The sequence below is a fragment of the Silene latifolia genome, chromosome X (assembly GCF_048544455.1).
Source record: "Silene latifolia isolate original U9 population chromosome X, ASM4854445v1, whole genome shotgun sequence".
Taxonomy (NCBI): Eukaryota; Viridiplantae; Streptophyta; class Magnoliopsida; order Caryophyllales; family Caryophyllaceae; genus Silene; species Silene latifolia.
This window is the reverse complement of record NC_133537.1, coordinates 68,055,221-68,078,913: the sequence shown is the minus strand read 5'-3', so window position 1 is coordinate 68,078,913 and position 23,693 is coordinate 68,055,221. Positions and strand designations below refer to the sequence as shown.

The 23,693-nt window shown below is 37.9% G+C and overlaps 2 protein-coding genes and 1 non-coding gene across 3 annotated transcripts in view; all 3 read left to right on the top strand.

Annotated features, from left to right (window-relative positions):
• Window positions 1-7,126, top strand: part of LOC141623378 (putative ribosomal large subunit pseudouridine synthase SVR1, chloroplastic) — a 31,920-nt gene extending 24,794 nt beyond the window's left edge. Inside the window, exons 7-10 of the mRNA XM_074439491.1 lie at window positions 355-505; window positions 2,524-2,580; window positions 3,135-3,190; window positions 6,479-7,126. Of these exons, the coding sequence (XP_074295592.1) occupies window positions 355-505; window positions 2,524-2,580; window positions 3,135-3,190; window positions 6,479-6,539 (325 nt within the window). The 3' untranslated portion in view covers window positions 6,540-7,126. The remainder of the gene's footprint in view (window positions 1-354; window positions 506-2,523; window positions 2,581-3,134; window positions 3,191-6,478) is intronic.
• A 105-nt stretch (window positions 7,127-7,231) lies between these two features.
• Window positions 7,232-10,938, top strand: LOC141623377 (protein DETOXIFICATION 12-like). The gene is made up of 7 exons (XM_074439490.1): window positions 7,232-8,820; window positions 8,994-9,538; window positions 9,650-9,736; window positions 9,832-9,888; window positions 9,984-10,222; window positions 10,313-10,518; window positions 10,630-10,938. Exons 1-7 carry the CDS (start codon window positions 8,572-8,574, stop codon window positions 10,714-10,716), a joined length of 1,470 nt encoding a protein of 489 aa, XP_074295591.1. The 5' UTR covers window positions 7,232-8,571; the 3' UTR covers window positions 10,717-10,938.
• Window positions 10,939-22,060: 11,122 nt separating this feature from the next.
• LOC141625297 (small nucleolar RNA R71) lies at window positions 22,061-22,167 on the top strand. Its single transcript, XR_012535085.1, has one exon. It is a non-coding gene; the product is annotated as a small nucleolar RNA R71 (small nucleolar RNA).
• Window positions 22,168-23,693: the final 1,526 nt, after the last annotated feature.

Genomic DNA, 23,693 nt, shown 5'->3' with positions numbered 1-23,693 from the left:
ATATTTGAAATGACGAATTTTACTTCAAGTGCTGTTCCGAAATTCTATCTTATATGAAATTCCTAGCTATTTTTACGTAACTTGCTAGATGCCTATGTATCTCAATCTTTCTTGTCAATCTAATTAATAAATCATGAGTTATGCTTTGATTGTATACTATCTTACATGGAGTACTATATATTTATGAACTTTGGAAGTATAAACAACTGCTTTTGTCTGCAGAATTGTGGGGTGGGTATCCTGTGTCTACGTTGTTGATAGTCTAACTGGAGTTAATGATAACATAAGTTTGCCACCATGTTTAGTGCTGTATCGTATGATCAGTCTGTGATTAACTTCAGTTGGCATCTGTAGATATATTGCCACAGTTGTTGGTGATGTCCATAAACGTCACTTAGTGGCCCTTGGCCAGGGAACAACAATTGATGGTGTGCACTGTACTCCTGAATATGTGGAACTACTTCCTCGGCAGCCAGATAAACCCAGAGACCGTCTTCGTATTGTGGTAAACGTTGTTAATTTTCCTTCTATGACATGTATATATGGCTCTTTTCTCATAGTAATTTCAGAGTCCAATGTATCATTTCAGTATGCATTGATCTTCGTAAATTTGAATTTGGTTGCATTATTATGATTCCTATGCATGTTAATTTTGGGGGATCAATTTAATTTGTTATAATTTGTTATACAAAGAGAGTGTCGCCAATAGAGGACAAGATGATGGAGAATCGGTTAGGATGGTTTGGCCATGTGAGACGGAGACCTATTAATGCACCAGTTAGGACGCTCAAAACTTAGGGAACATAAAAGGTTGCAAGGGGTAGAGGAAGACCCAAAAAAACTTGGATGAAGGTGATTCAAAATGATAGGAGATAACTTGTGATTGAATAGTGTATGGTGACGGAGAGAGCGTTGTGGAGGGAAATGATAAGTGTGGATGATGGAATTTGATTTTTTTTTCTTCAGTATTTATTTGTTTAAAGAGAAAATTGTTGATTATAGCCTTTGAAAAACCCTTTTTTGAAAATTACAGCCTTATATAATTTTTTTTTGTAAGTTACATCCAGGATATCACTTCCGATGAGAAATTACAGCCAAAACATTTACTCCGGTGGAAAATTGATGCAAATTTGAATTTTTGTCACTTGAGTTCATCTTTTTTGACGAAAATGCCCTTACCTTCATCTTTTATATCCTTTATGTTCATCCCTTATAATTCATCTCTTATGTTCATCATATTTCACAACTCCATCATCTCTCCTAATTCTCCATTTTTCAACATTCTCACCTAATTCAATTTGCCCCTCTTCTTCAAATCTTAATCAATATAATTGAATTCTATTATTTCCATTTTCTCTTAAAAATTGTTAGTGTTCTTCATCATCTCTCTTATACTTTATAAATCAATTTCCCCAAATTGGAAATAATTAGGGTTCTTCAATTTTGGGCTTCTTGATGATGCAACAAATGTTGATTTTGTTGTTGTTGTTGTTGTTGTAATTTGTTTGATTAATTAATTGATTTGAGAATGTTGGATTGATTTTTGAGAAATTAGATTTTAGGGTTTTAGAAGAGATTGATGTTGAGGGTAAAAAAATCTGGGTAAGCTTTAAAATAAGACAAGGGTATATCGGTCAGATTTTTTAAAAATTAGCCAGAATCCTCAACTTGGCGCAATTTTAGAAAAAAAAGTGATATTTTGGATGTAATTTGCAAAAAAAATTATATAAAGCTGTAATTTTCAAAAAGTGATTTTTAAAAGGTTGTAATCAACAATTTTCTCTTGTTTAAACTCCTTATATAATAATGCTTTGTTTACTTTTAAAAATTTTCAAACATTAAATTTTACTTCTATTTTCAAAATAATTGTTATTAATTTTATTTATATCCAAGTTTTTGTAGCATAAAACTGAACTGTTAATTTTTATACCTATAGGTTTAGCTTGACCTTAGTATTATGTTTTCCTTCTCATTTGCTTTTCACTCTTTTCTTTCTATCTCTTTCCGTTTTGTGGTGTGCGACCACTCAGTGACGGTCGGTTCTAAAGGTTGATTCATGTCGGCCGACCCCAAATCATTTTGGGATCAAGGCTATGATGTTGTACAAATAGAATGGCTTGTTGTATACTTCTATGGTGTCTTCAGGTAGTTGAGATGTAAAGGGCAGGCGTAGCTCATAGTTATTAGTGTTGTAAGTTGCATTGTTTCTCCACATAATCATCATATGCTTCTCCTGAAGCTGAAATTTCTATTTGTCTCTATAATGGAGCAAGAGAGTTTTTCCTCCAAATTTTTCATATATTGGAGGGATTATGATTTACTCAAAATCTTTCATATATTGAAGGAATTATGATTTTTCTTGGAGGTGGGAAAATGGATCTCTCAATTTCATCCCCCATACACATTTGTCCACCCCTGCTGACCAAACAAGGGAAATTGTATCCCTCCAAATAAAGGGTTAATGGTTGCTAGCTTTGGTGAGGTTGGGATTCTTTACCAACTAATTTATGGAGCAATTGACAGGTTAGTGAAGGAAGAAACCATGAGGTTCGCGAGCTGGTGAAAAACGCTGGGCTTGAGGTTGGTTCCTCTTTTTGAGCTATTATTAACTACTGATTACTGACAGCATGATTGCGGCTGTTTTTCGTCTCCTGTGAGACAGTATTCGCTAACTAGGGTAACTATCAGTTCTATCAGGCAGCTGCACTTGTCTTTACTTGCTTTCACTCAGATATGGCCCTGTTCAACATACATATAGGAAAGTTCAGTAGTGCTACGAGCCCAATCAGTGGTATCAAAACCAAGAACATTTTTGTCAGTTATTTTTTTCATTTTATGCCTCCATATTAGATTTTGGAAGTACTTGACAACTATCACACCATCTTCTCAATAATATTTAACTGACCGATGAAAACATGATTCTCAGCACCTCTTAAAAAGTAACACATGTATAATGTGGATAAGTATCAATGAGAATCCGTACTCTCTAAACAATCTTTTTTTGTTTTGTTTTGGGCATGTCAGAATAGAAAACCCCTTTAATGATATATTTAATATTGTTATGGTTATCTTTCTCGACTACTCCGTGATTTAGAATTTTCCTAATGTCATGCTGTTTGTTTAACCTTTTCCAGATTCATACCCTAAAAAGAACACGCATTGGTGGGTTCAGGCTTTCCACTGACCTCAGGTAAGTATTAAGTTTGCAGCTTTCCTTGTTTTCTTTTAGGAATTTTGATGGAAGTTTCTGTTTTCTGCATATTGCCCAGTAACTAGTAGTAGTGGCTAAAAGTGACCAAGTATTGTTTTGTATTTATCTTAAGATAGATGCTGTCGCTGTTTTCTGCTTTAGCCTTTAGTAGCTTGAAACAATGTTGTCATGTTGAGAGAATGAAATATTTTTTGTGCCTTAAAGTAACGGCATGTGAGGTTCCTGCAGCTTAATTTCTCAAATATGACAAAAAATAGCCGATTTATGCACCATGTGTGTAAGTTGGGTGCCTCAAGATCCTAAATTTCTTTACCTATAAATTTTCGTATGTCACCGTGTATGTTTATAACAATCAAACGGATGGTTAAAAGCTTGATCAACTTAGTCATCTCATCATCACCATTACCCTGGCCTCTCCAAAGATGCTGCACTCCAAGCACGAGGGTTCAACTGGGCAGCGTTCCCCTATAATTTGAAACTGTTTGCAATACTGGATTAGGAATTTTTTTAACACTTTAATAAGATGGTCATATCATAGATTGTGGTCAAACCATCCTAGTTTAAACTTATTGCCCGGGTTTTTAATAGATAGGAGTGACAAGATTTTGAAAAACATGGCATCTCTAAATCATCAGCGATGTCGTACAAGCTCACACAAAACCTTGGAGCTTGTATGGTCCTCCAATTTGTAGAGGGAAGAACATCTTATGATGCAAGTTTGTATGATTTTGTTACTTGCTCTTTGAGTTACTAGCTAGAAAAATAGGTTTGGACTTTGGATTCTGGACTTGTTGGAACTTGCAACTTAGGACGACAGCTGCCTTGTGAGGGAGAGAGTGATAACATAAAATATTGATCTTATGACAAAGGTACACCTTGATGGTAATGGTGGCATTAATATAGTCATGTCCAAGTAGCTGATATTGAAATGTTAGGTTCTGTATAACTTCTCCTTTTTGACAAGCCAACATGTTTTGGTTCAATCATCTATGCTTTGCTTTTAAATGGCGCGTTAATCTCTTGTCACTTCCTTTAAAAGAAATCTGAATAATTGTACCTATTCATCAAGATCCTCTCTTTTCGAAGTTGTTGACCATTCCAGTACATGCTCCTCTCTCTGATCTTCGTAGTTATAGTAACTATAGGAAGACCTTGTATTAACCATCATCAAGATCCTCTCTTTTTGAAGCTGTGATGATTTGCTGTTTAATTAGCTACAAGAGTTCTCACGTGACAGGGTGGTGCCTCACTCATGGCATTATTTTTTATGGGCACAAATTATATTTTTAGTGAGCTTGAAATCTGTATAGTAATTTTGCTCCCATGACTTTTAAAATGCGGAAGTATGGCATCAAGTTCTTCGTATTTGAAATTCAGCGGCTACCAATTCTTTGCGTTGACTTTTTACTTTCACCTTTTGCATTTTCATAACTCCACCAGAACTCTTATTTTCCTTTGACATTTTCCTTTTCTCCAGTTTTGGGTTAGAGCGTATTCTATCACGTTGAATAAGAGACGCTCTATAAGTATTAGAGCGTATTGCGTATGGATGTGGTGTATTTATAAGGTCTTAAGCAATCTTGCTCTGGATTTCATTCCCGTGTTTTCCATTTTCCCCATTGTTCCATTTCATCGTCATCCAAGTAGGGTTGGCCTCAGTTTAAAAAAGCGCGCCGGAAGTGCATGTAAGGCACACCTTAGCTTGCCAAAGCGCCACGGTGCATTTTAGGTGCACCTTTTAGATAAGGCTCACACTACGCACTTTCAGTGTTTTTTCTTCTAGATCTTTAGTTATGCCATTCTATGTTACTCCGACACTTAACTGTCGTGTCGCTTGTCAGACACGTGTTGGTGTCCGACACGACACTTCGACACTTCAATTTAGACCACAAAATAGGAAAATTCACCCAAAATAGACGCGTCAGACACGACACCGTGTCGGGGAGTCAGAGTAACACAGATGCCATTTCTTCCCCATTATTCCTAACTTTTATTTCTTACCTGTTAGCCAACTTGAGAACTCCTAAAAAGGGTATTATTGCCCAAAATTTTATTTGGGAAATACAAAGTTGTTACTAAAAATGGAGTGCATTGCGTCCAAAGGGTGCGCGCTTTCCCCTTGCGCCTTGGCGTCTCACCCCCTTAGCGCCTAGCGCCTTTTCAAACCTTAGTTAAAAAAGCGTGCTTGGAGCGCCGTTAAAGCACACCTTGTATGACGCACTAGCCAAAAGCCTCGGTGCATTTTAGGTGTGCCTTCTAGAAAAGGCTCACCTAACTAAGCTCATTAATACACAATTTTCATATCTTTTTATTCTATAAATAAATTTTATAATAACGCCATTTCTTTTCCCCATTTTTGCCAACTTTTACTTATTTACATATTAGCCAATTTGAAAACTCTTAAAAGGGTATTGTTGCCCAAAATGTTATTGGGAAAATCCAAATTTGTTACCAAAAATATGGCCGCACAGTCTAACCACACAGATGCAGGCATTCGCCTTGCGTTTTACGCCTCGTTGCCTCGGCCTATGTTACTCCGACACTTCACTTAACTGCCGTGTCGAGTGTGCGACACCTATCGTGCCGATACCGACACGACACTTTGACACTTTACTTTAGACCAAAAAATTGAAAATTTTGCACAAAATAGTCGTATCCGACACTCGACACGTGTCAGACATAACACCCGTGTCGGAGAGTTGGGGTAACACAGGCCTAGGCCTCGGCCCCTTAGCGGCCTCGATGCATCTTGCGCCTCTTCAAACAAAAGGGATGGCAATTGAGGCTGAAACCGATCCTAAATGGAATCAATCCAAAGGAAAAAATCCAATCCAAACCAAACTTTAAGAAATCCGCCCCAGATTCATTATTTAAAAACCCATATTCAAATCCAACATAAAAAATCCGAACTAAATCCATTATTGGTCCATCCAAATAAGTTTCTTAAAAAATATAGGCTTTAATGCTTTATTACACTTTCAATTTTGGCCATATAGTACATTTTTATTAGGTCAAATTGGCTTTTGGATTATATCGTGGATCGGGTATGTACTCGGATTACATGAAAAATTATATTGGATCCCGTATGGATTGTGAAATTTTGGATAGATCCGTGATCTGCAAATCCCATCCCTAACTATGAGGGACCTAATTCTATTCTTGCACAGGACCTAAAGTTTAATTTATTGATAATAAAACACGTTAAACCATTTACAAACTATTACCTTCTCAACATTATTTTGTCTGCCATTTTTTTTTTTTCTGTAGGCTTGGGAAGTATGTTGAACTAAAAGAAAATGATCTCAAAGCTCTAGGAGGGGAGAAGTGAGATGGCAAGTGGTGTCTTTTGCGTTCCAACTTCCCGAGTAATCATGCTGCCAATGATGGTTAAGAGTTAAGACAGATATAATAGCGAAGAACGTTCATCACTTGTAGCATGGTTTTTGTCTACCTGACACTTTTTGGAACTTCATTGAGCCGCAATGATATTAGCCGCCCCATTGGTGTGTCGTGCAAGTTCCTTATCACAATTTTGGGATTATTACTCCCATTGGGTAAGATGTTTTTCAAGTGGAATAGAATATTTACAAGGAAAGATTTTACCTAACAAGTTGGAAAGCAGGAGTAATATGATAACAGTGGAAAATCGCTTAGCTGCATCGTTGTTGTCATGTACTTTGGGGAAGGAAAAGTAACTGATAAATCTGCAGTGCATCCGGAATGTTTTTATAAGGCTTATAGCATTGAATAGAAGACTAGAATTATTGTTCATTTTGTGTCATATATATTCCTAAAAAATGTTTTCATCACATTTGTATTTCTCATGTGTACAAAAATTGGAGTTTAATTTGATTTCAGTGTATCCAAATTGGGAGGATTACCATTACCTATTAGTGAATTTATCAGCCAGTCGTTTGTTTAAAGTGTAAAACTTAACAAGTTGTTTCCGATTTAATACACTTGAATAGCAAAAGATGTATTTGAGGGATTACAAATTGAATGGTGAATTAACCTTTTCAGGAAGAGTTGGATGTAATCAGTTGTCTTATCTTTGCATTGAAATTCTTGGAATGGGTCCATAATTGAATGCTTTTTAGTGGCATTGTGCATACAAGAAACTTGAATCATTGGCTTTGTACTTTTAAGAGGATGACAGTTGACAGTAATTCATGGATCAAGGTCAGAGGTAATCTTCACTTGATGCAAGACGGTCACTCTCAGTAGTGCCTTGTCAGCTAAGGCACCTTTGATTTCTAGTTGGCTTGATGACAGTTTTTTTTGTTCGTGGAGTTCGGAAACGCAAGTCTGGGTAGGCCAAAGTAACCATTTTACAAGAGTCATCTGCTCTTTGCGAATTTTACCTTAAATTGTTGTTTCTCACTCGCGTGATACCTGATTTGCAATTCAAGTCATGGAAGCATTAAGCTGTTAGACAATGCTAAGTGTGCGTACAAGAAATTGTTAGGTTATGCGAAGATTACAGTAAAGAATCAAAACCCAAGGTTTTCGAAATGTGTTGGGGAATGGGGGACTTGGGGTATGCTTGAACTGCTGCTGGATGGATTTGTATAAATGATGAAGCGACTATTTGGAGCTCTTCATCAGTGTATCTATCTCCCCTTGTTGGAGCAGAGTTACTACTGTGTTCTGAAGTACAAGTTTCAACAAACTCTCCAACAATTGAGTTGCTGCACAGAGATAAGTATCCTCTGCTTTGCCATATATCATGGGAAATAAACCCCCCTCGCGCTTAATTCATAAGAATTTTCTAAAAACACAAATTCTTACTTGTGAGCGTGACAAGCTTGTGACAACTCACACCCAATTTAAATAATTTTAAAAAAGAAATGGGTTGTGAGACGTTCCAAGTTTGTTACGGTCACTAAAAAAGACTTCATATTGGAGAGTTGATTTCATGAGAATTCCGAGTTGGTAACTTGGTGGACAAGTCTATCCTACATACATAATGCCTTGACTTGGTGTATATCCTCCTTTCTTGACTCCTCTCCTCTTTTAGATGTTTATTAAAGTAAGTATCTAAGAACAAAATAATGATTAAACAAAACCTCCCTAATTAAAAATTTACAAGTTTTAGGGTGTTAGGTAATGAGACAAATAAGAGTAGAAAGCATATGAAGCATGTCTACAACTTGCTACAAATTATTATACTGTAAAGAAGAGGTCCATCCAACATCTTAATTAATTAGACAGGACTTGTTAATATCAATCAATCAGCATAATAATCGTGCCGTAATCACTGATCACATACAGCGATATTCTACGCGACACGCACACATATATATATATATATATTCAAACGCTGACAACATCATCATAGAGAGATAGAGATAAATAAGAAGATGGAAGAAGGGCTGCTTGAGAATAACAGAGGAAACCAGGCATTTGGAAGACGACATGTAAGATGGCGAATTATAGTAGACGAGATGAAGACGATAAGTTGGATTGCAGGTCCAATGATGGCTGTAGTCTTGTTACAATACATGTTACAAGTTATTTCTCAGATGATGGCTGGCCATCTTGGTCCACTTTATCTTTCCAGTACTGCTATCGCCTTTTCCTTTTGTACTGTCACCGGTTTTAGCTTCTTGGTAAAGTTTTATGCTTTCCGCCAACAGTATTCATACTTTTGTATTTTATTTTATTAGGTAAGGAATATACATTGTTTGAGCTCTTTTGCTAATTGCTGCTATGCTGTATTTTATTAGATAGGACACTTTCTCCCTGCTTCATTGCATTAGTTTTTAACATGCTTTTTTCTCAGTTTGGGATGTCGAGTGCACTGGAGACTTTAAGCGGACAAGCCTATGGAGCACAACAACACAACAAACTTGGAACTCAAACATACACCGCCATTTTGTGTCTCCTCTTGACCTGCATTCCGATTTCCATGATATGGATTAACATGGATAAAATCCTTGTATTAATGGGACAAGAACCATCGATTGCCCACGAAGCCGGTAGATTCTGTACACTCCTAGTTCCGTCCCTCTTTGCCTGTGCAGTTCTTCAACCACTTGTTCGATTCTTTCAAGTTCAAAGTTTGGTCATGCCGATGGTCATTACTTCCTTCGCAACTATGTGTCTCCATATACCACTATGTTGGGCTCTGGTGTTTAAGTCAGGGCTATACAATGTCGGAGCTGCTTTGGCAATGAATATGTCATTTTGGGTGAACGTTGTTTTCCTCGCTTTATACATGAAATTCTCTTCTTCTTGCGCAGAAACCCGTTCTCCACTCTCCATGGACATCTTCCATGGAATTGGAGAGTTTTTTGGTTATGCCATTCCTTCCGCTACAATGGTTTGGTAAGTTCAATTTCTCTTTGCATCTTATAATTAATTCCTCACATTTGTTACAGAAAAAACTACTTGAGAAAACCAGATCTTTTGACTAACGATTAATTCGTATGCTTATAGTTTAGAATGGTGGTCATATGAGTTGCTGATCTTGCTATCAGGGCTGCTACCGAATCCTGAACTCGAAACTTCTATCCTCTCAGTGTGGTAATGTTTATTTGTAACTACTCCCAGAGCATTTGTATCATTCCTCATTGCATATGAAATGACTATGTTTTGTGTGCATGTTTGGTCGGTAATAGCTTGACAACTATCGCAGCACTCTATGCATTACCTTACGGAATTAGTGCTGCAGCAAGGTATGCTTTTGACAAGTATTTTTCTTATACGGAGTACTGCATAACAAATTTGTTTTAGATTTCTTATACATTTTGATTTTGAATTTAATATACAGCACAAGGGTGGCCAACGAACTTGGGGCAGGGAACCCTGAACGCGCTCGAACAGCTGCCTTGGCAGCTTTGGTGATTCAGGTGGGTTGTGGTATACTTGTAAGCTCCACCTTATTCGCCTCACGAAGAGTTTTCGGATATGCTTTCAGCGATGACAAAGAAGTCATAGATTATGCCGCGAGCATGGCGCCTTTGGTTTGTCTCAATATTCTAATAGACGGTCTACAAGCCGTTCTCTCTGGTAAGCATTACTTGGTTAGTCGGAAGATGATCAGAGAATGCAAGTTCACACATTTAATTAGGCTTTTCTTTCGGGCGTCTTGTAAAACAGGCGTCGCTAGGGGATGTGGATGGCAACATATAGGTGCTTATGTGAATCTTGCTGCATACTATCTTTTCGGAATCCCAATCGCAGCAACACTAGGCTTCTGGCTACAAATGAGAGGAAGAGGCTTGTGGATCGGAATCCTTTGTGGTTCTACTGTGCAAGTGCTGCTTTTATCCATCATTAATGCTTCTACAAACTGGGAAAAACAAGTATGACCCACCTCTTTTGCTATTTCTTATTTGATTAATATCTCAGCTATTTAGAGGGAAAAAATAGCATAGGGGGTCTTTATTGTGCTCACTGTTTTGTTGGTATTACAGGTATGCAAGGCAAAGGAAAGACTATTAGAATCAAATTCTAAAGGTGGTAATGGAACAAATATAGATGAACAGAGACTATTGAACTGATCATTCGACAATTCTTCAGCTGATTACAAATTTTCCAGTTATTGAAAGAGCTACACTGTTCTTGACAACGGCGTAATTGACGTCCTGGAATGTGTTACAACGTGCTTCATTAATGATGTTATTGTGTTAACAGCAACAGTTTTGGCATTGTAAAAATATAAACACAAACTTGAATATAAAATTGTAACTCCTCATTTATGAATTCATAAACCTTTTTTTAAAGCACAAGGAGGTTGCAAATGTCCTAAATCCTCCTGTGTCAATGTTTTTTGTTTTGTTTTTTTTTTTTTTTATTAGGTAATAAAACTAGATTGATCCTCTAAGGTAAGTTCAACCTATCTCATCCTTTCGAATGATAGAGGTAAATTGAAGCCACCGGCTTTCAAACCACCTCGAAAGGTCCAATAGAAGCCATAAAATCGGCAACTTTGTTGACCTCACGAAAACAATGTTTAATTATCACTTCATCAAAGAACTGAAGATCTAATTTTACATCCTTGATAATACTAGAAATTTTCCAAAGAATTTGCCAAAGTATTACGGATTGAGTTGATAATACATAAATTATCACTTCCTACAATTAACTTCGAGATTCCTAAGTATTTAGCTGCTAAAATGTCTTCTTTTAAAGCGAGAGTTTCAGCAACAAGAATACTATTAGATCAACACTTTTTTGCTCATAGCAAAACGACTCTACCATTATCTCCTGTGTCAATGTTGAGCAACTGCTGGAAGGTTGATTTTTTTTTTCAATAAGATAAGAAAACTAAGTTGGGACGGAGGGAGTATATGTAACACCCCCTTCTTACCCGGTCAAGGTAATTGGGAGATGTTACCATCTCGGTTTCCCGAGGCGGTAAACTGGAGATACAATTAAGAAACATTTATTATAAATACAAGTTTAGTTATTACAAATATAAAATAATGGATAAATGAAATACAACTCGTCTATGATTATGTCATCCATGCTACACTACTCGACTCCGATTCCAAGGCGCGGCCCAAATCCCGATTACGTCAACAAGCAAAACCTGTACTTAACCTGCTCCCCATATGATTGGAAATATCATATGGATCGACACAGGCCACCCCGGAAATAGGTAACAAGTACACAGACACACAAACGTCAGTTTAAATAAATAAATAAAGTGTGACACGACTCAAAGTGTGTGAGTATGCAACATGACTATAACATGAATGAACCATTATCAAACAACCACTACCACGGTACCGGGACACGCCTAGATATACCGACACCCACACTGGTACCGGGACACGCCCATACATACCAACAACCACAAACAGGTACCGGGACACGCCCAAACATACCGGGTCCGGAAGCCAACCGGATCCCCTGCCAGACGTCGTGTCTCAACCACACGAGTCCCTCCGTAACTCAAGCCATTAATGTGCACATCCCTCTTGGAGTGGGAAGCTCCAAGAGGCGACTCAAGCGAAAGACGGTCTCCCAACCGCCTTCCGTCTCCATACAACAAGTAACCAATCAAACCTCCATGTCCTCCGACATACAAGACAACACAATAAATGCAATATACCATATAACATGCCAATTACCGACTCATTTAATGCAATTGATAACAAATGACTCATTAGAAAATAAACACAATATTGAAACTGAGTAGGATAAACCCACCTTTTAGCATACTCCGTAAGCAATCCGGCTAATAATAATCTTGCACAAAACCGTCACCTAAATATAATAATTAAATACATTTAATTACTAACTAATCTAGCTAAATTAAATTATATAATTTAATATAATTAAATTCAAATCCCGACTCGTACCCATTATTTAATAATTAAATCCCGACTCATACCCGTACTCCTGATGGTGTCAAATTCAACCTCGCAAGTGCACGGTTGTCGTCACGCAAAATTGAGGGTCGATCCCACAAGGAGTTAGGAAGATTACTAATTGTTTTAATTCTTAGGCTTAGCTAAGTCGACAATATTTAGATGAGGTTATTAAACTAACAACTAACCTAAACAAAATGAAATGCAATTTAACAAGAGAAGAAAAAAAAGAGCAAGAGAAGATTAAGTTGTAAATCAAATGATTAAAAGGCCTAGAACTCGGTTCCCCCTCAACAATTCGTAATTCCACATCACGATTCCCTAGACTAATTATTTGGGCAGACAAGTAAGGAGGAGATGGCTCTAATTCGCCTAAAACCCGCCTCTCGGGTTCGCAATAGAACACTAGCACTCCCCACCAACCCCCCTCTCGGGTTCGAAGGTCGGAATCCTTAGCTTAACACCCGGTTACCCCAAAAACATGCATATTCCCAAGGTAGCCTAATATTGGATAAGGTCATTTAGCCCCCATCGAATTCCGGGTCATCCCACTCTTCCTCTCGGAGGTCGATTTCAAACGCTAGCCTAGAGGTATCCTCCCTTGCTTCTCCCTTTCGGTCTCAGCCTAGGTTAGCAATAAGACCAAATCCCGGGTACCTGATTCCCGACCTAACCAACTCTCGTTGGTGGACAAGGGTCACAAATCAACATTACCCAAAATTGACTCATAAATCAAATCAATCCTCTAGTCTACCCTTACCAATCTCCCCCAACAATTAGCCTTTATGTGAATCAATTAATTAAATTACTCATGTTGGGTTAAACCGAATCCTAGTGAAAGACTACTCACTAATCATGGTTGTCAAGTCAAAAACAATTAATAAAGATGGATTCTTTAAGCATAAACATGATAGGAGAATAAATTCTACTACTAATCATGCAATAAACCAACAAAATTATGAGGAAAGGCAAATTAGTCTAAGATGGGTAAGGATTAAACCAAAAGACACAAACTTTGACACAATAAACCCGAAGACTCAATCTTTGGGTGAAAACAACAATGGTGAACAAGGAAAAGATTAACAAGAGAGAGAAAAACAACAATCAAACAACAAAGAGAAGAATTCTAACATAAACAACTAAACAAAACTTAAGAGAAAACAAATGTAAACAAATGAAACTAAGGAGAGAGATTGTACCAATTCAATAACAAGAAGGAAACTTAGATTGAAAATAAGGATGGAGAAATCTTCAACCTTTTTACAACCCAATTACTAGAACTAATAATGTGACACTCTCATACTCCAAGTGCCTTACCAGGACCACTTAAGGTATGAGAACGTCACCATCTCGGTTACCCGAGGCAAAAATAATCAAATGACAATAAAGAAACATACTTAAATAACAATATAGTTTAAAGTGATTATATGTCCAAAACCCAAAACTGATAAAAGTGAAATACAATGTTCTCAAATCCAAAAGTGCTAAACAACTAGTCCAAAACAGCGGAAGACTCTAAGACTGCATCGTGGTGACTCATCCCAGCTAACCCAAGCGTATCTTCTCATACCTGCTCGACAACTACTCACCACCCCCGAATGGATCACCACAGTTTTCAAAACAATTTATGGGGTCAGTACTAATTACACAAAAACAATGCCACAATGAAACAAGTACACAAATAGTTCAAACAGCTGAGCACAACCCCAGTCTCCATCTCCAATCTCCACACAACTGACTACACACTAAAGTGTGTAACCCTGCCAGAGTACCCATCGCAACAGGTACTCCTCGCCGCCAGTAGGGGACCGCAACCGTTCCCACCTAAGCCCCGCTCATCTCCATCGAGCGATAAACCCACGTTCATTAATGTGGACATCCCTCCTGTGGCGGGTTCCACAGAAGGCGAATCAAGGGCGTGAAGTCACTCCCGTAAGTGACTCCACTCAGCCAGGGACGCACCCCGAAGATCACAGACAGATACAAACCAATCAACAGTAGAAAATCCACAACCAACCAGATCAACCAACATTATACGTAACCAATAGCCACAACAACATTCACCACACAATCATGTAACTAATACTGAGTAGGGAAACCCTACCTGGAATGCAAACACCGATAATAGACGATCAAGCAGCTAACTCAGAATCTCTCCTCAACGAATCCTCCTCCTATACATACATACATACATACAATCACAACCATATTCACATAAACCACCAAAAACCCCCAAATCACCCAATTAGGGTTTAACCAACTTTAACGAAACAGTATAAAAATTATATGTAAAGCTTACCCTCGACTCAAGGATCACAAAGATGTAAAGAACGACGAAAACCAACACTCCTAGCTCCGGGATTTGCTAATAATGCGGCGAGGATGAAAGAACGTAACTCTTAATCTTCTCTTGTGTGTTTTAGGTTGCAAAAAGTGTTTTAAGAAAAAGTGACGGAAGTCTTATATACCAATCCACATTATTAACAAACCCGTCCAAATCACCCGTCAACTGACTAACTCGATCTAACTCGATCGAGTAAGTCACTTACTCGATCGAGTGACCCTTACTCGATCGAGTGCCAAGCTTACTCGATCGAGTACCCATCAGACAGACTACTGTTTTGCGTAAAACCATACTTACTCGACAGAGTAAGCCCCACTCGATAGAATACCCTAAGACCCATAAAACCGTAGTATTACAAATAATCTACTAATTATTGAAGGAATTAGTCTAATTAGGGAAGGATTAACAAAGTAATTAGCAAAGTTTCAGACTTGGAGAATGGAAATAAAGTAGATCTAGGGTTGTGTGTCTCAAAAATTACAAAGTGGTGGTATATATAGTGTTTGAAAAACAAATGGAGGTGAACCGGAAGAGAAAATGGGCGAAGTGAACCGTCCCTTAGGGACAAAATCTGTCCCGGCCGGTACGGGTGTTTGTCCTTGTGGCTGTCCCGGTGGGATGGATTTAGGGACGGACTCCAGCACTTGCTTCTTGTTTCTCTTCTTCATACCAATCATTGTCCCTAAGGGATGGCTAAAGGGACGACACTAGTTGCTTCATAACTCCTCCCTAAGGGACAAGGGGTCTTGAGAGCTCATCCAAAGGGTCTCCAAGTGAGCCGGGACCGCTCCTAAGCTAGGATTCCGCACCTAAGTCCTTGCTCCATCCAAATGGCTTCAAAATGCACCAATTCCGTCTCACTTTGCCTTGTTTCACCTACAAAGCATTATCTAAAGCCAAATGAACTAAAGGGAAGCTATTAGTACCAAAAATCGCTTCAAAGAGCGGGAATGACATTTGATAAGGCATTAAATAAGCGGTAAAATGACACAAAATAATAGCATATCAAATCTCCCCACACTTTTACCTTACTCGTCCTCGAGTAAGCTAGATCTATCGAAGTGGGTGCACAATATAAGCATCACTTGACTTATTCTAACTAATAAAATCCGAATGAGTATTAGCGCACTCAACACCCTTTCAACTCACGTAATTTCACTCATGAGGGAAAAGCAAAAATCGTAAGGCAAGTAAGGTCTTGCACAAAACTTAGACACATCCAACATAAAGGCACAAAGAGACAAGTAAGGATGCATCAACAAAAGTTTAGCCAATTTCCTCATCTAAATGGCTCAATTTTCATTTCAAGACAAAGAGTTTTATTAGGGGAAAAACCGTCTCGGGTCTCAACGAGGTGCCTAGTCCCTAGAATTAGCTCAAGCACCCTTTGCAACAATGCAACATGCTAATGAAACGAATTCAAGGCGGGAAAGGGGAAAAAAATAGCCTAACTTGCAAGATTGACATGACAAATGCACAAGATTAGACAATGCCAAACCGTTGACCAAGGGAGACTTAGAATGCCAATTTCCTCACGGATTCCACTCGCCGCTCAAGTGAATTTCGGGTGATTTCTTTTGCAAAATTAGTAACCAAGAATCACTCTCCTACTATGACTTGCGGGGTACGCCTGCATTCTAATGTGGAAATTCTCCCTAATAACCGTATAAGAAATGCAAAAAGGAAAGGAAATGTACATATAAAGAGGCAATCGGGTTGTAACGGGGCTAAGGGTTAGGTGAAAGTGGGTTGGCGCATGCGCCATTATAGGAATGTGGAGCTAATCATCGAGTAGTCATCATATCCTATCCGACTCAACCTTTCCTAGAATAACAAATGAGTTCTTTACAAAATGGTGAAACACTTAAGCTAGATATTGCAATAATTGCTTAGCTCATTTGAACAAAAAACACCAAGACCCCTTATTGCAACGCCTTTTACTACCCCTTTCTATGATGTATAAGGGGTGTTGCCTTGGCTTTTTCTTTCTTTTTCTTTTTTCATTTCTTTTCTCCCTTTTTTGTTTCTTTTTTATTTTTCATCTCCCTTTTTTTTTCTTTTCTTTTCTAAGACCTCTTATTATGCAACAATAGCCAAATTACGGGCTTAATGTTAACCCTTAACTCAAACATTTCAAACTAGGTTCCGACCCATATTCTAACACTACAATTACTACAATGACAAACTACTCGACCAGGTGAGTTGTTTATGGGATGTAGTTGATTATGTAGGTTTAATGAACGAAAGGAATAAGGCTTAGGCTCAAATGGGTTAATAAAAAAGGGACCTAGTCTAAAGGGTATAAACAAGGCTCGTATGGCTATGTGAGGTTAATTTTTATGCATTAAAATTGCCTCTAAACATGTACACAAAAAATAAACATTTCCACGGTACAAGTAATGATGCCACACTTATGCGTTTTTATGTGACGTACCTCGTAAGGAGGCCTACTCTCAATCCTAAACGGGGGCCGGTTATAGATGGGCCGGCCCATAAGGAGGCTCTATCCTCATAATTTGGTAGCTATATTGGCATCTAGTCAAGTCTAAGGTCCGACAAGGTTTCACAAGGCGGTCAAGACTTGCTCATTTTAGCACAATTTTCCGGGGTGTCTTTGCAAACACCCGTAACTATGTCATGCCATTAAGGTGCAAGCTACAAATAGGGAAAAAGCACGGTCAAGACAATTTTCGTCATATAAGGTTATTATTCCCCTTTTTAAAACATCTTTGACAAATATTTACAAATAATAGGGAAATGTCATGGATGCAACTAAACAAATATATACATAAGCTATATGAATGCAACTAACATCCTACATATAACATCAAACTAATCTAAATGCAAGCAATCTAAGGCCTAACAACATATAACCACACACATCACCAAGTTCCAAAAATGGAACATCCTCATCAACAATAGCCCATACTCCTCAACAATATATACAAACGATAGAAAATGGACAAGGAAAAGAAATAGGAAAGAGTATACCGAGCATCTTCTAGTTTCCTTGTCTCCGATGCTCCATGTGATGTGTGCTATCTAAACATGTTAGATAAAACGAATATATACAATGCATTTTTATAGGATTTTTTTTGAAAATTTTCAATTTTTTTGGAATTTTTGAAATATTTCTAAAATTTACAAGTAATGTACACAAGTATATATTTTGTGCAAAAATTTACAAATATATACGGGGTAGATATTTCCCTCCCCACACTTGAAATTGACATTGTCCTCAATGGAACAAAGTATAGGGAGAAAATAGAGTAAAATGAAAGAGCATGTTTTTGTATTTTTGAAATTAAATAACTTGTTTTTTTTGGGGCCTCCTCCCCACACTTTATAGTTACAAAATTCTATGACGAATGAAGGATGGGTAGGAGGCATATTTTTGAAAGAAAATAACATTTTTTTTTGGTTTTTGAATTTTTGAAAATAAGAACATATTTTTTGTGTTTTTAGATTTAATGTTCTCTCCCCACACTTATTTATTTACATAATTCCAAAGGAATAAATGTGGGAATTGAACCAAATTAAAAGACATGTTTTTTGAAATTTTTGAGTTTTTCAATTTTTTTTTTTTTTTTTTTTTGTATTTTGATTTAGCGAAAATGTAAATATGATGCACGAATTATTACTACATGATATGCTATGCAATGCTAAATATGCAATTAAAATGCTAATGAAACATAAGAAAAGAGATGAAAGAGATATTTTGTTTGTGTTTGAAAAGGGTAGTAAAGTAATTAGGAAAGTGTAAAGAAATGAAGAGATTTTGAGTGAAAAAGGAAAAGTAAAAAGGAAAAATCCCTTCTTTTTTTTTTTTTTTTTTATTGAAAACCAGGTAGAGGGGGGAAGGGGGCCCGTCCCGGCAGGGATGGGGAGGGTGCACCGGTGGGATGAAGGTGTTGGGTGCGGTATGAGTTGTACCTGCGGTACGAGGAGGGAGAGGGGGGGGGGGGTAGGGGGGTACCGGTCGGGATGGGTGAAGGTCCCGGTGGGACACCGGGCAGGGAAAGGGGTTGTAGGAGGGGCTTGTACCGGTGGGAGGGAGGTTTGTCGGGTGTTTCCCTTGTTTTTCCCCTGTCTTGCTTTTTTTTTTTTTTTTTTTTTTTTTTTTAATTTCTCCTTTTCTTTTCTTCTTCTTCTTTCCACTTCTTTTCTTCATGCATTTTTCATCCCCACTTTTTTTCTTTTCTTTTCTTTTCTTGTCCCATAGGGATGACTTTTGGGATACCGAAAATGAAACTTTTCCTCCTCTTCTTCATTTCCCCATTACTTGAGACAGTCTTTAGGCCAAAATAAAAGCAAAGTATGCTTCTAACAAAGGGTATTCGTGTCAAATCCGCTCCACTCGTAACAAACTACACACAAAACAAGTTCATCCAAAATTAGTACCCTCCTTCTCTTTCTCTCATGAATAGTTACTACTAAATGAGCAATGAATTACCTAATGCAAATGATGATGAGCTAAACTAATGCAAAACAATTTACTTGGATGCATGATTTGGGAGAGCTAATTTGAATTAACTCTTATTCGGTTAAGTAAACTAAACGCAAATGCAAGAAAAAACATAAATAAAGCAAAGGAAGAGAATTCGAACAATGTGGTGGTTCTTAAGGAACTCCACCAAACCTCTTATTTCAAGGGCTTCATCTCTTGATTTATTTAGTGACATGATCCATGTCACACAAGGCACGAAGCAACCGGTCGAAGGCTTTAACAAAAACCTCAAATAGGCACAAATAACACCATTTTATAGCAAGGCACACCCAACTTCTTTTCCAACAATTCTTGTTATGGTTCCTCTTACCCTTCTTAGCACCGTTTCTTGGGTCCTCTTGATGGTTAGAACCTTTCATCTTGGAATGGTAGCTAGGCGGTAGGAGGAACGGGATCTCATAAGTGTCACTAGTTTGGAAAATCTCTTCTTGGTCATCAAGGCAAGGAAATTGGTAGGGAATAGTAGGTGGAGGAGTCAACTTCTCAACATTGAGGTTCATAATGCTAACATTCATATCCCCATTTTCTTGACTTTCCTTTTGAACCGAACTATTTCCATTGAGAGCCGCCTCTAAGGCATCAATTTGAGCTTCCCAATCACTTGAAGAGTTATCCAACCAAGGTGCGTCTTTTAAAGAGCTTAGAACAAATGAATCCGAAGAGTTCAAGAACGATTCAATCTCATCATTAATTTGGTCTACAAGTTGATCTTCTCTTGAGTCATCTTTACCCAAATCTCCTTTCACATCAAGCCTCAACAAAGGATCACCTCCATTTCCCTCCTTGTTGGTTGGACAAACTTCCAATGGATCCAAGTGTGAAGGCTTAATATTATGCTCATTCAAACAATCCTCCAACACATCCACTCTACAACAAGAGTCACTCATAGAAGGAGATTTCATGGAATTTTCCAACGAGAATTCTATCTTGTCATCACCAACTTGAAGAGATAGTTTGTCATTTTTCACATCGATCAAGGCACCCCCCGTAGCGAGGCAAGGGCGCCCTAATATGATAGGAATATTTGAATCTTCGGGTATATCCATCACATAAAAATCACAAGGAATTTCAAGTTTACCCACTTTGAGTGAGACATCTTCCACAAAGCCAATTGGATACCTCACCGATCTATCCGCAAGTTGCAAAGATACTCTTGTAGGTGAAAGTTCAAAACCTTTCAATTTCTTGAAGGTCTTTAGAGGCATGAGACTAATGCTTGCCCCCAAGTAACATAGAGCCCTCTCTATTTAAACGGTCCCGATGGTGCATGAATAGAAAAAACTCCCCGGATCTTCAAGCTTTTGGGGTAACTCATTCATTAGAAGGGCACTACATTCCTTGGATAAATTCACCGTTGTTGAGGCATTAAAAGAATTTTTGTTGGAAATCAACTCCTTCAAGAATTTACCATAAGCGGGAATCTTTCTAATGGCATCAATAAAAGGCATGGTGATATTCATTCCCTTCATCATATGCATGAATTTCCCATATTTTTGCTCAAGCCTTGCACCGGCCAACCTTTGGGGAAAAGGAATTGGCGACACATATGTTCTCACATGTTGTTTTTTGGGTTCCTCAACAACCTTGATGGGTTCATCAACACCTTGGTGGACTCATCAACAAGCATGGGAGTCTCCACAACAACCTCTACAAGATCATCTTCAACCACTTTTTATTCATTCACTTTTGGTGGTTCAACCCCAACTTCCGGCTTGCTACTCTTTCTCCTCTTGATGAACACCCGGTCTTCCAATTCTCTACCACTCCTCAAATGTATAGCATTTATAGTCTTTGGGTTTTCTTCGGTTTTACCCGGAAACCTTCCATTTGAGGCTTACAATTAACTCATTTGAGAAGCCAATTAAGAGATTTGATTATCTGTCATTCTTTGGGAGGCTTGCATTTGAGTCCTTAGTTGGTTGATAGAAGATGTTGTCTCCTCTTGTTTTTGGTTAGAGTGGGTAATGAATTGGGTTTGAGTATTCATCAATTGATCCATCATGAGCTCCATGTTTGATTTGGGTTGGGTGGATTGTTGGAGAGGTTGGGAATTTTGGTGAAATGGTTGTTGGGTGGGTTGATTAAGTGGTTGGAATGGTGGTCTTGGTTGAAAGGTGGAATTTTGCTGCTGGGCTTGGAAATTTGGTGTAAATTGTTGTTTTTGTTGGAAAGTGGGGTTTTGGACATTTTGTGAGCCATAGGAAAAATTTGGGTGGGCTCTCATTCCGGGATGGTATTGATTGTTGTTGAAAGCTTGTCTAGCCGGACTTGATTCCCACACCCCATTAACTTGTTCCATGCAACTCACATCTCCCACCATCAAAGGGCACTTATTTGGTGGATGCCCTTGATCTCCGCAAAAGTCACAACTATAAACATGGGCTCTTGGTGAAGAATTGTTGGGTGTGTTAGAACTCAACAATGCAACTTGTTGTTTAAGCTCCTCTATCAATCCCTTAACCTCCATGTTGTTCACCGACTCAACACTTGCCTTTCCTTTCCTTTTATGACGGTCATTGTTCCAATGGAAACTTCGAGATGCCATCTCCTCAATCAACTCTTTGGCCGTCTTGTGATCAATTTTGTCAAGTGCCCCTTTCCCGGAACCGGAATCTAGGTTCATTTTCATGTCATTGTGCAAACCCTCGTAAAAGTTGTTAATGAGATCATCCTCACCAATCCCATGATGAGGACACAACCTTTGAAGGGCCTTGTACCTTTCCCATGCCCCGTAGAGGGTTTCATCATCGAGTTGAGTGAAGCCTTGAAGCTCACTTTTGATCTTTGTCGTTCTTTGAGGCGGGAAGTATTTGTTCAAGAAAGCTTTTGAGACATCATTCCATGTCCTTAGAGATTCGGATTCTAAACTCTTGAGCCACTCCTTAGCACTTCCCCTCAAAGAGTAAGGGAATAGCCTAAGGCGGATGTGTGGACATGGGCCACAGGGGCGCTTGGGAACAAGTGTTTGCATTTGTGGAGTCGCCACCAATTTATTTTGGAAAATTGAAAATCGTTCGAATACCTCGTGCCATGTCAAGACACAAAGTAGTGACATGAACACCAAGAACTCGTTACCCTTAGCATTCTATGTCTAGAATGACTCTCGTGGATGCCAATGAACACGGATGTTCACAGAGATCTGGATTAAGGGGTGAGGGTACGTATTAGGAAGCTCTTTTGATCGAACACCTAATCCCGCCCGCCTCGATAGCGGCCTCTACTAATGATTAGGGAAATTGTCTATACTCGATATGTTGTCGATTATATGCATGCAATGCAACATTCATTAGATTAATCCTAACATGTGAAGAATTAGATTAAGTCGGTGAACAAGTAATTAACACATAAATTGGGGTCGAAGTGAATGTTAGATTAATTACATGTGAATGCCAAGTAAATAAATCATACATAATAAATACGAATACGAAATAAAGAAATAAATTACAATTGATAAACTTGAATTTACGTCATAAACATGCCCAAAAGAGTTTCAGAAATAAAATAAAAGAATAAATAAGAATTAGAAAATTGGAAAAATAAGGAAATTGGAAATTGATTTAAATTAGAAAAATTGAAAAATAAGGAAATTTGAAGAAAAGAAAAATTTGGAAAATAAGGAAAATATGGAAAATATGGAAATTTGGAAAATAAGGAAATTTGGAAAATATGGAAATTTGGAAAATATGGAAATTATGGAAAATAAGGAAATTATGGAAATTATGGTGATAATAAGAATAATGGTTAATTAAAATCCTAATTAGAAACCCTACGTCAAAACGAGAAGAGTTCAGAGGCAGAAACCACCTTAGAACAGGCGCAGCATCTGCTGCGTCCTCTGGAAGAGGCGCAACACTTCCTGCGTCTGTTCTTGAGTTGGGTTCTGACTGTGAAAGTCGACTAGCTGTTTTTTAATGTTCGTTGGTTAATTTACATTGATTTATTGATTGGTAACTCGAGTAGAAGTGATTAATTGATTTACATGCATCTGAGATCGTCATGAAGTGAAAGAAAACAATTTAAAACGAATTATTATAAGTTAGATATTATTTACGATGTTGGAGTTGATTTATTTACAAACTTGAAGTTAATGGTGGAAACAAAAGATTACGAATTGATGAAGAAAATAGATTTAAAACATGTATCAAAGACGAAATCAAGGGACTTGATATAAACGAATCGAGTCTCTAAAATCCGAGTTTGAATTTGTGACGAAAACCCACAAATATTAATTACAAAGGATTTAAGTCGAAAATTATTGAAATGGATTCATAAAAACTAATTTGAAAATTATTAGGTGAAATAAGGGAAAGA

Excerpts from the sequence above, each read along its gene's own strand:
- LOC141623377 (XM_074439490.1), top strand. The coding sequence starts at position 8,572 with ATGGAAGAAGGGCTGCTTGAGAATAACAGAGGAAACCAGGCATTTGGA. Across the intron at positions 9,539-9,649 it reads CCTTCCGCTACAATGGTTTG|TTTAGAATGGTGGTCATATG; the intron begins GTAAGTTCAATT and ends GTATGCTTATAG. Across the intron at positions 9,737-9,831 it reads ACTTCTATCCTCTCAGTGTG|CTTGACAACTATCGCAGCAC; the intron begins GTAATGTTTATT and ends GGTCGGTAATAG.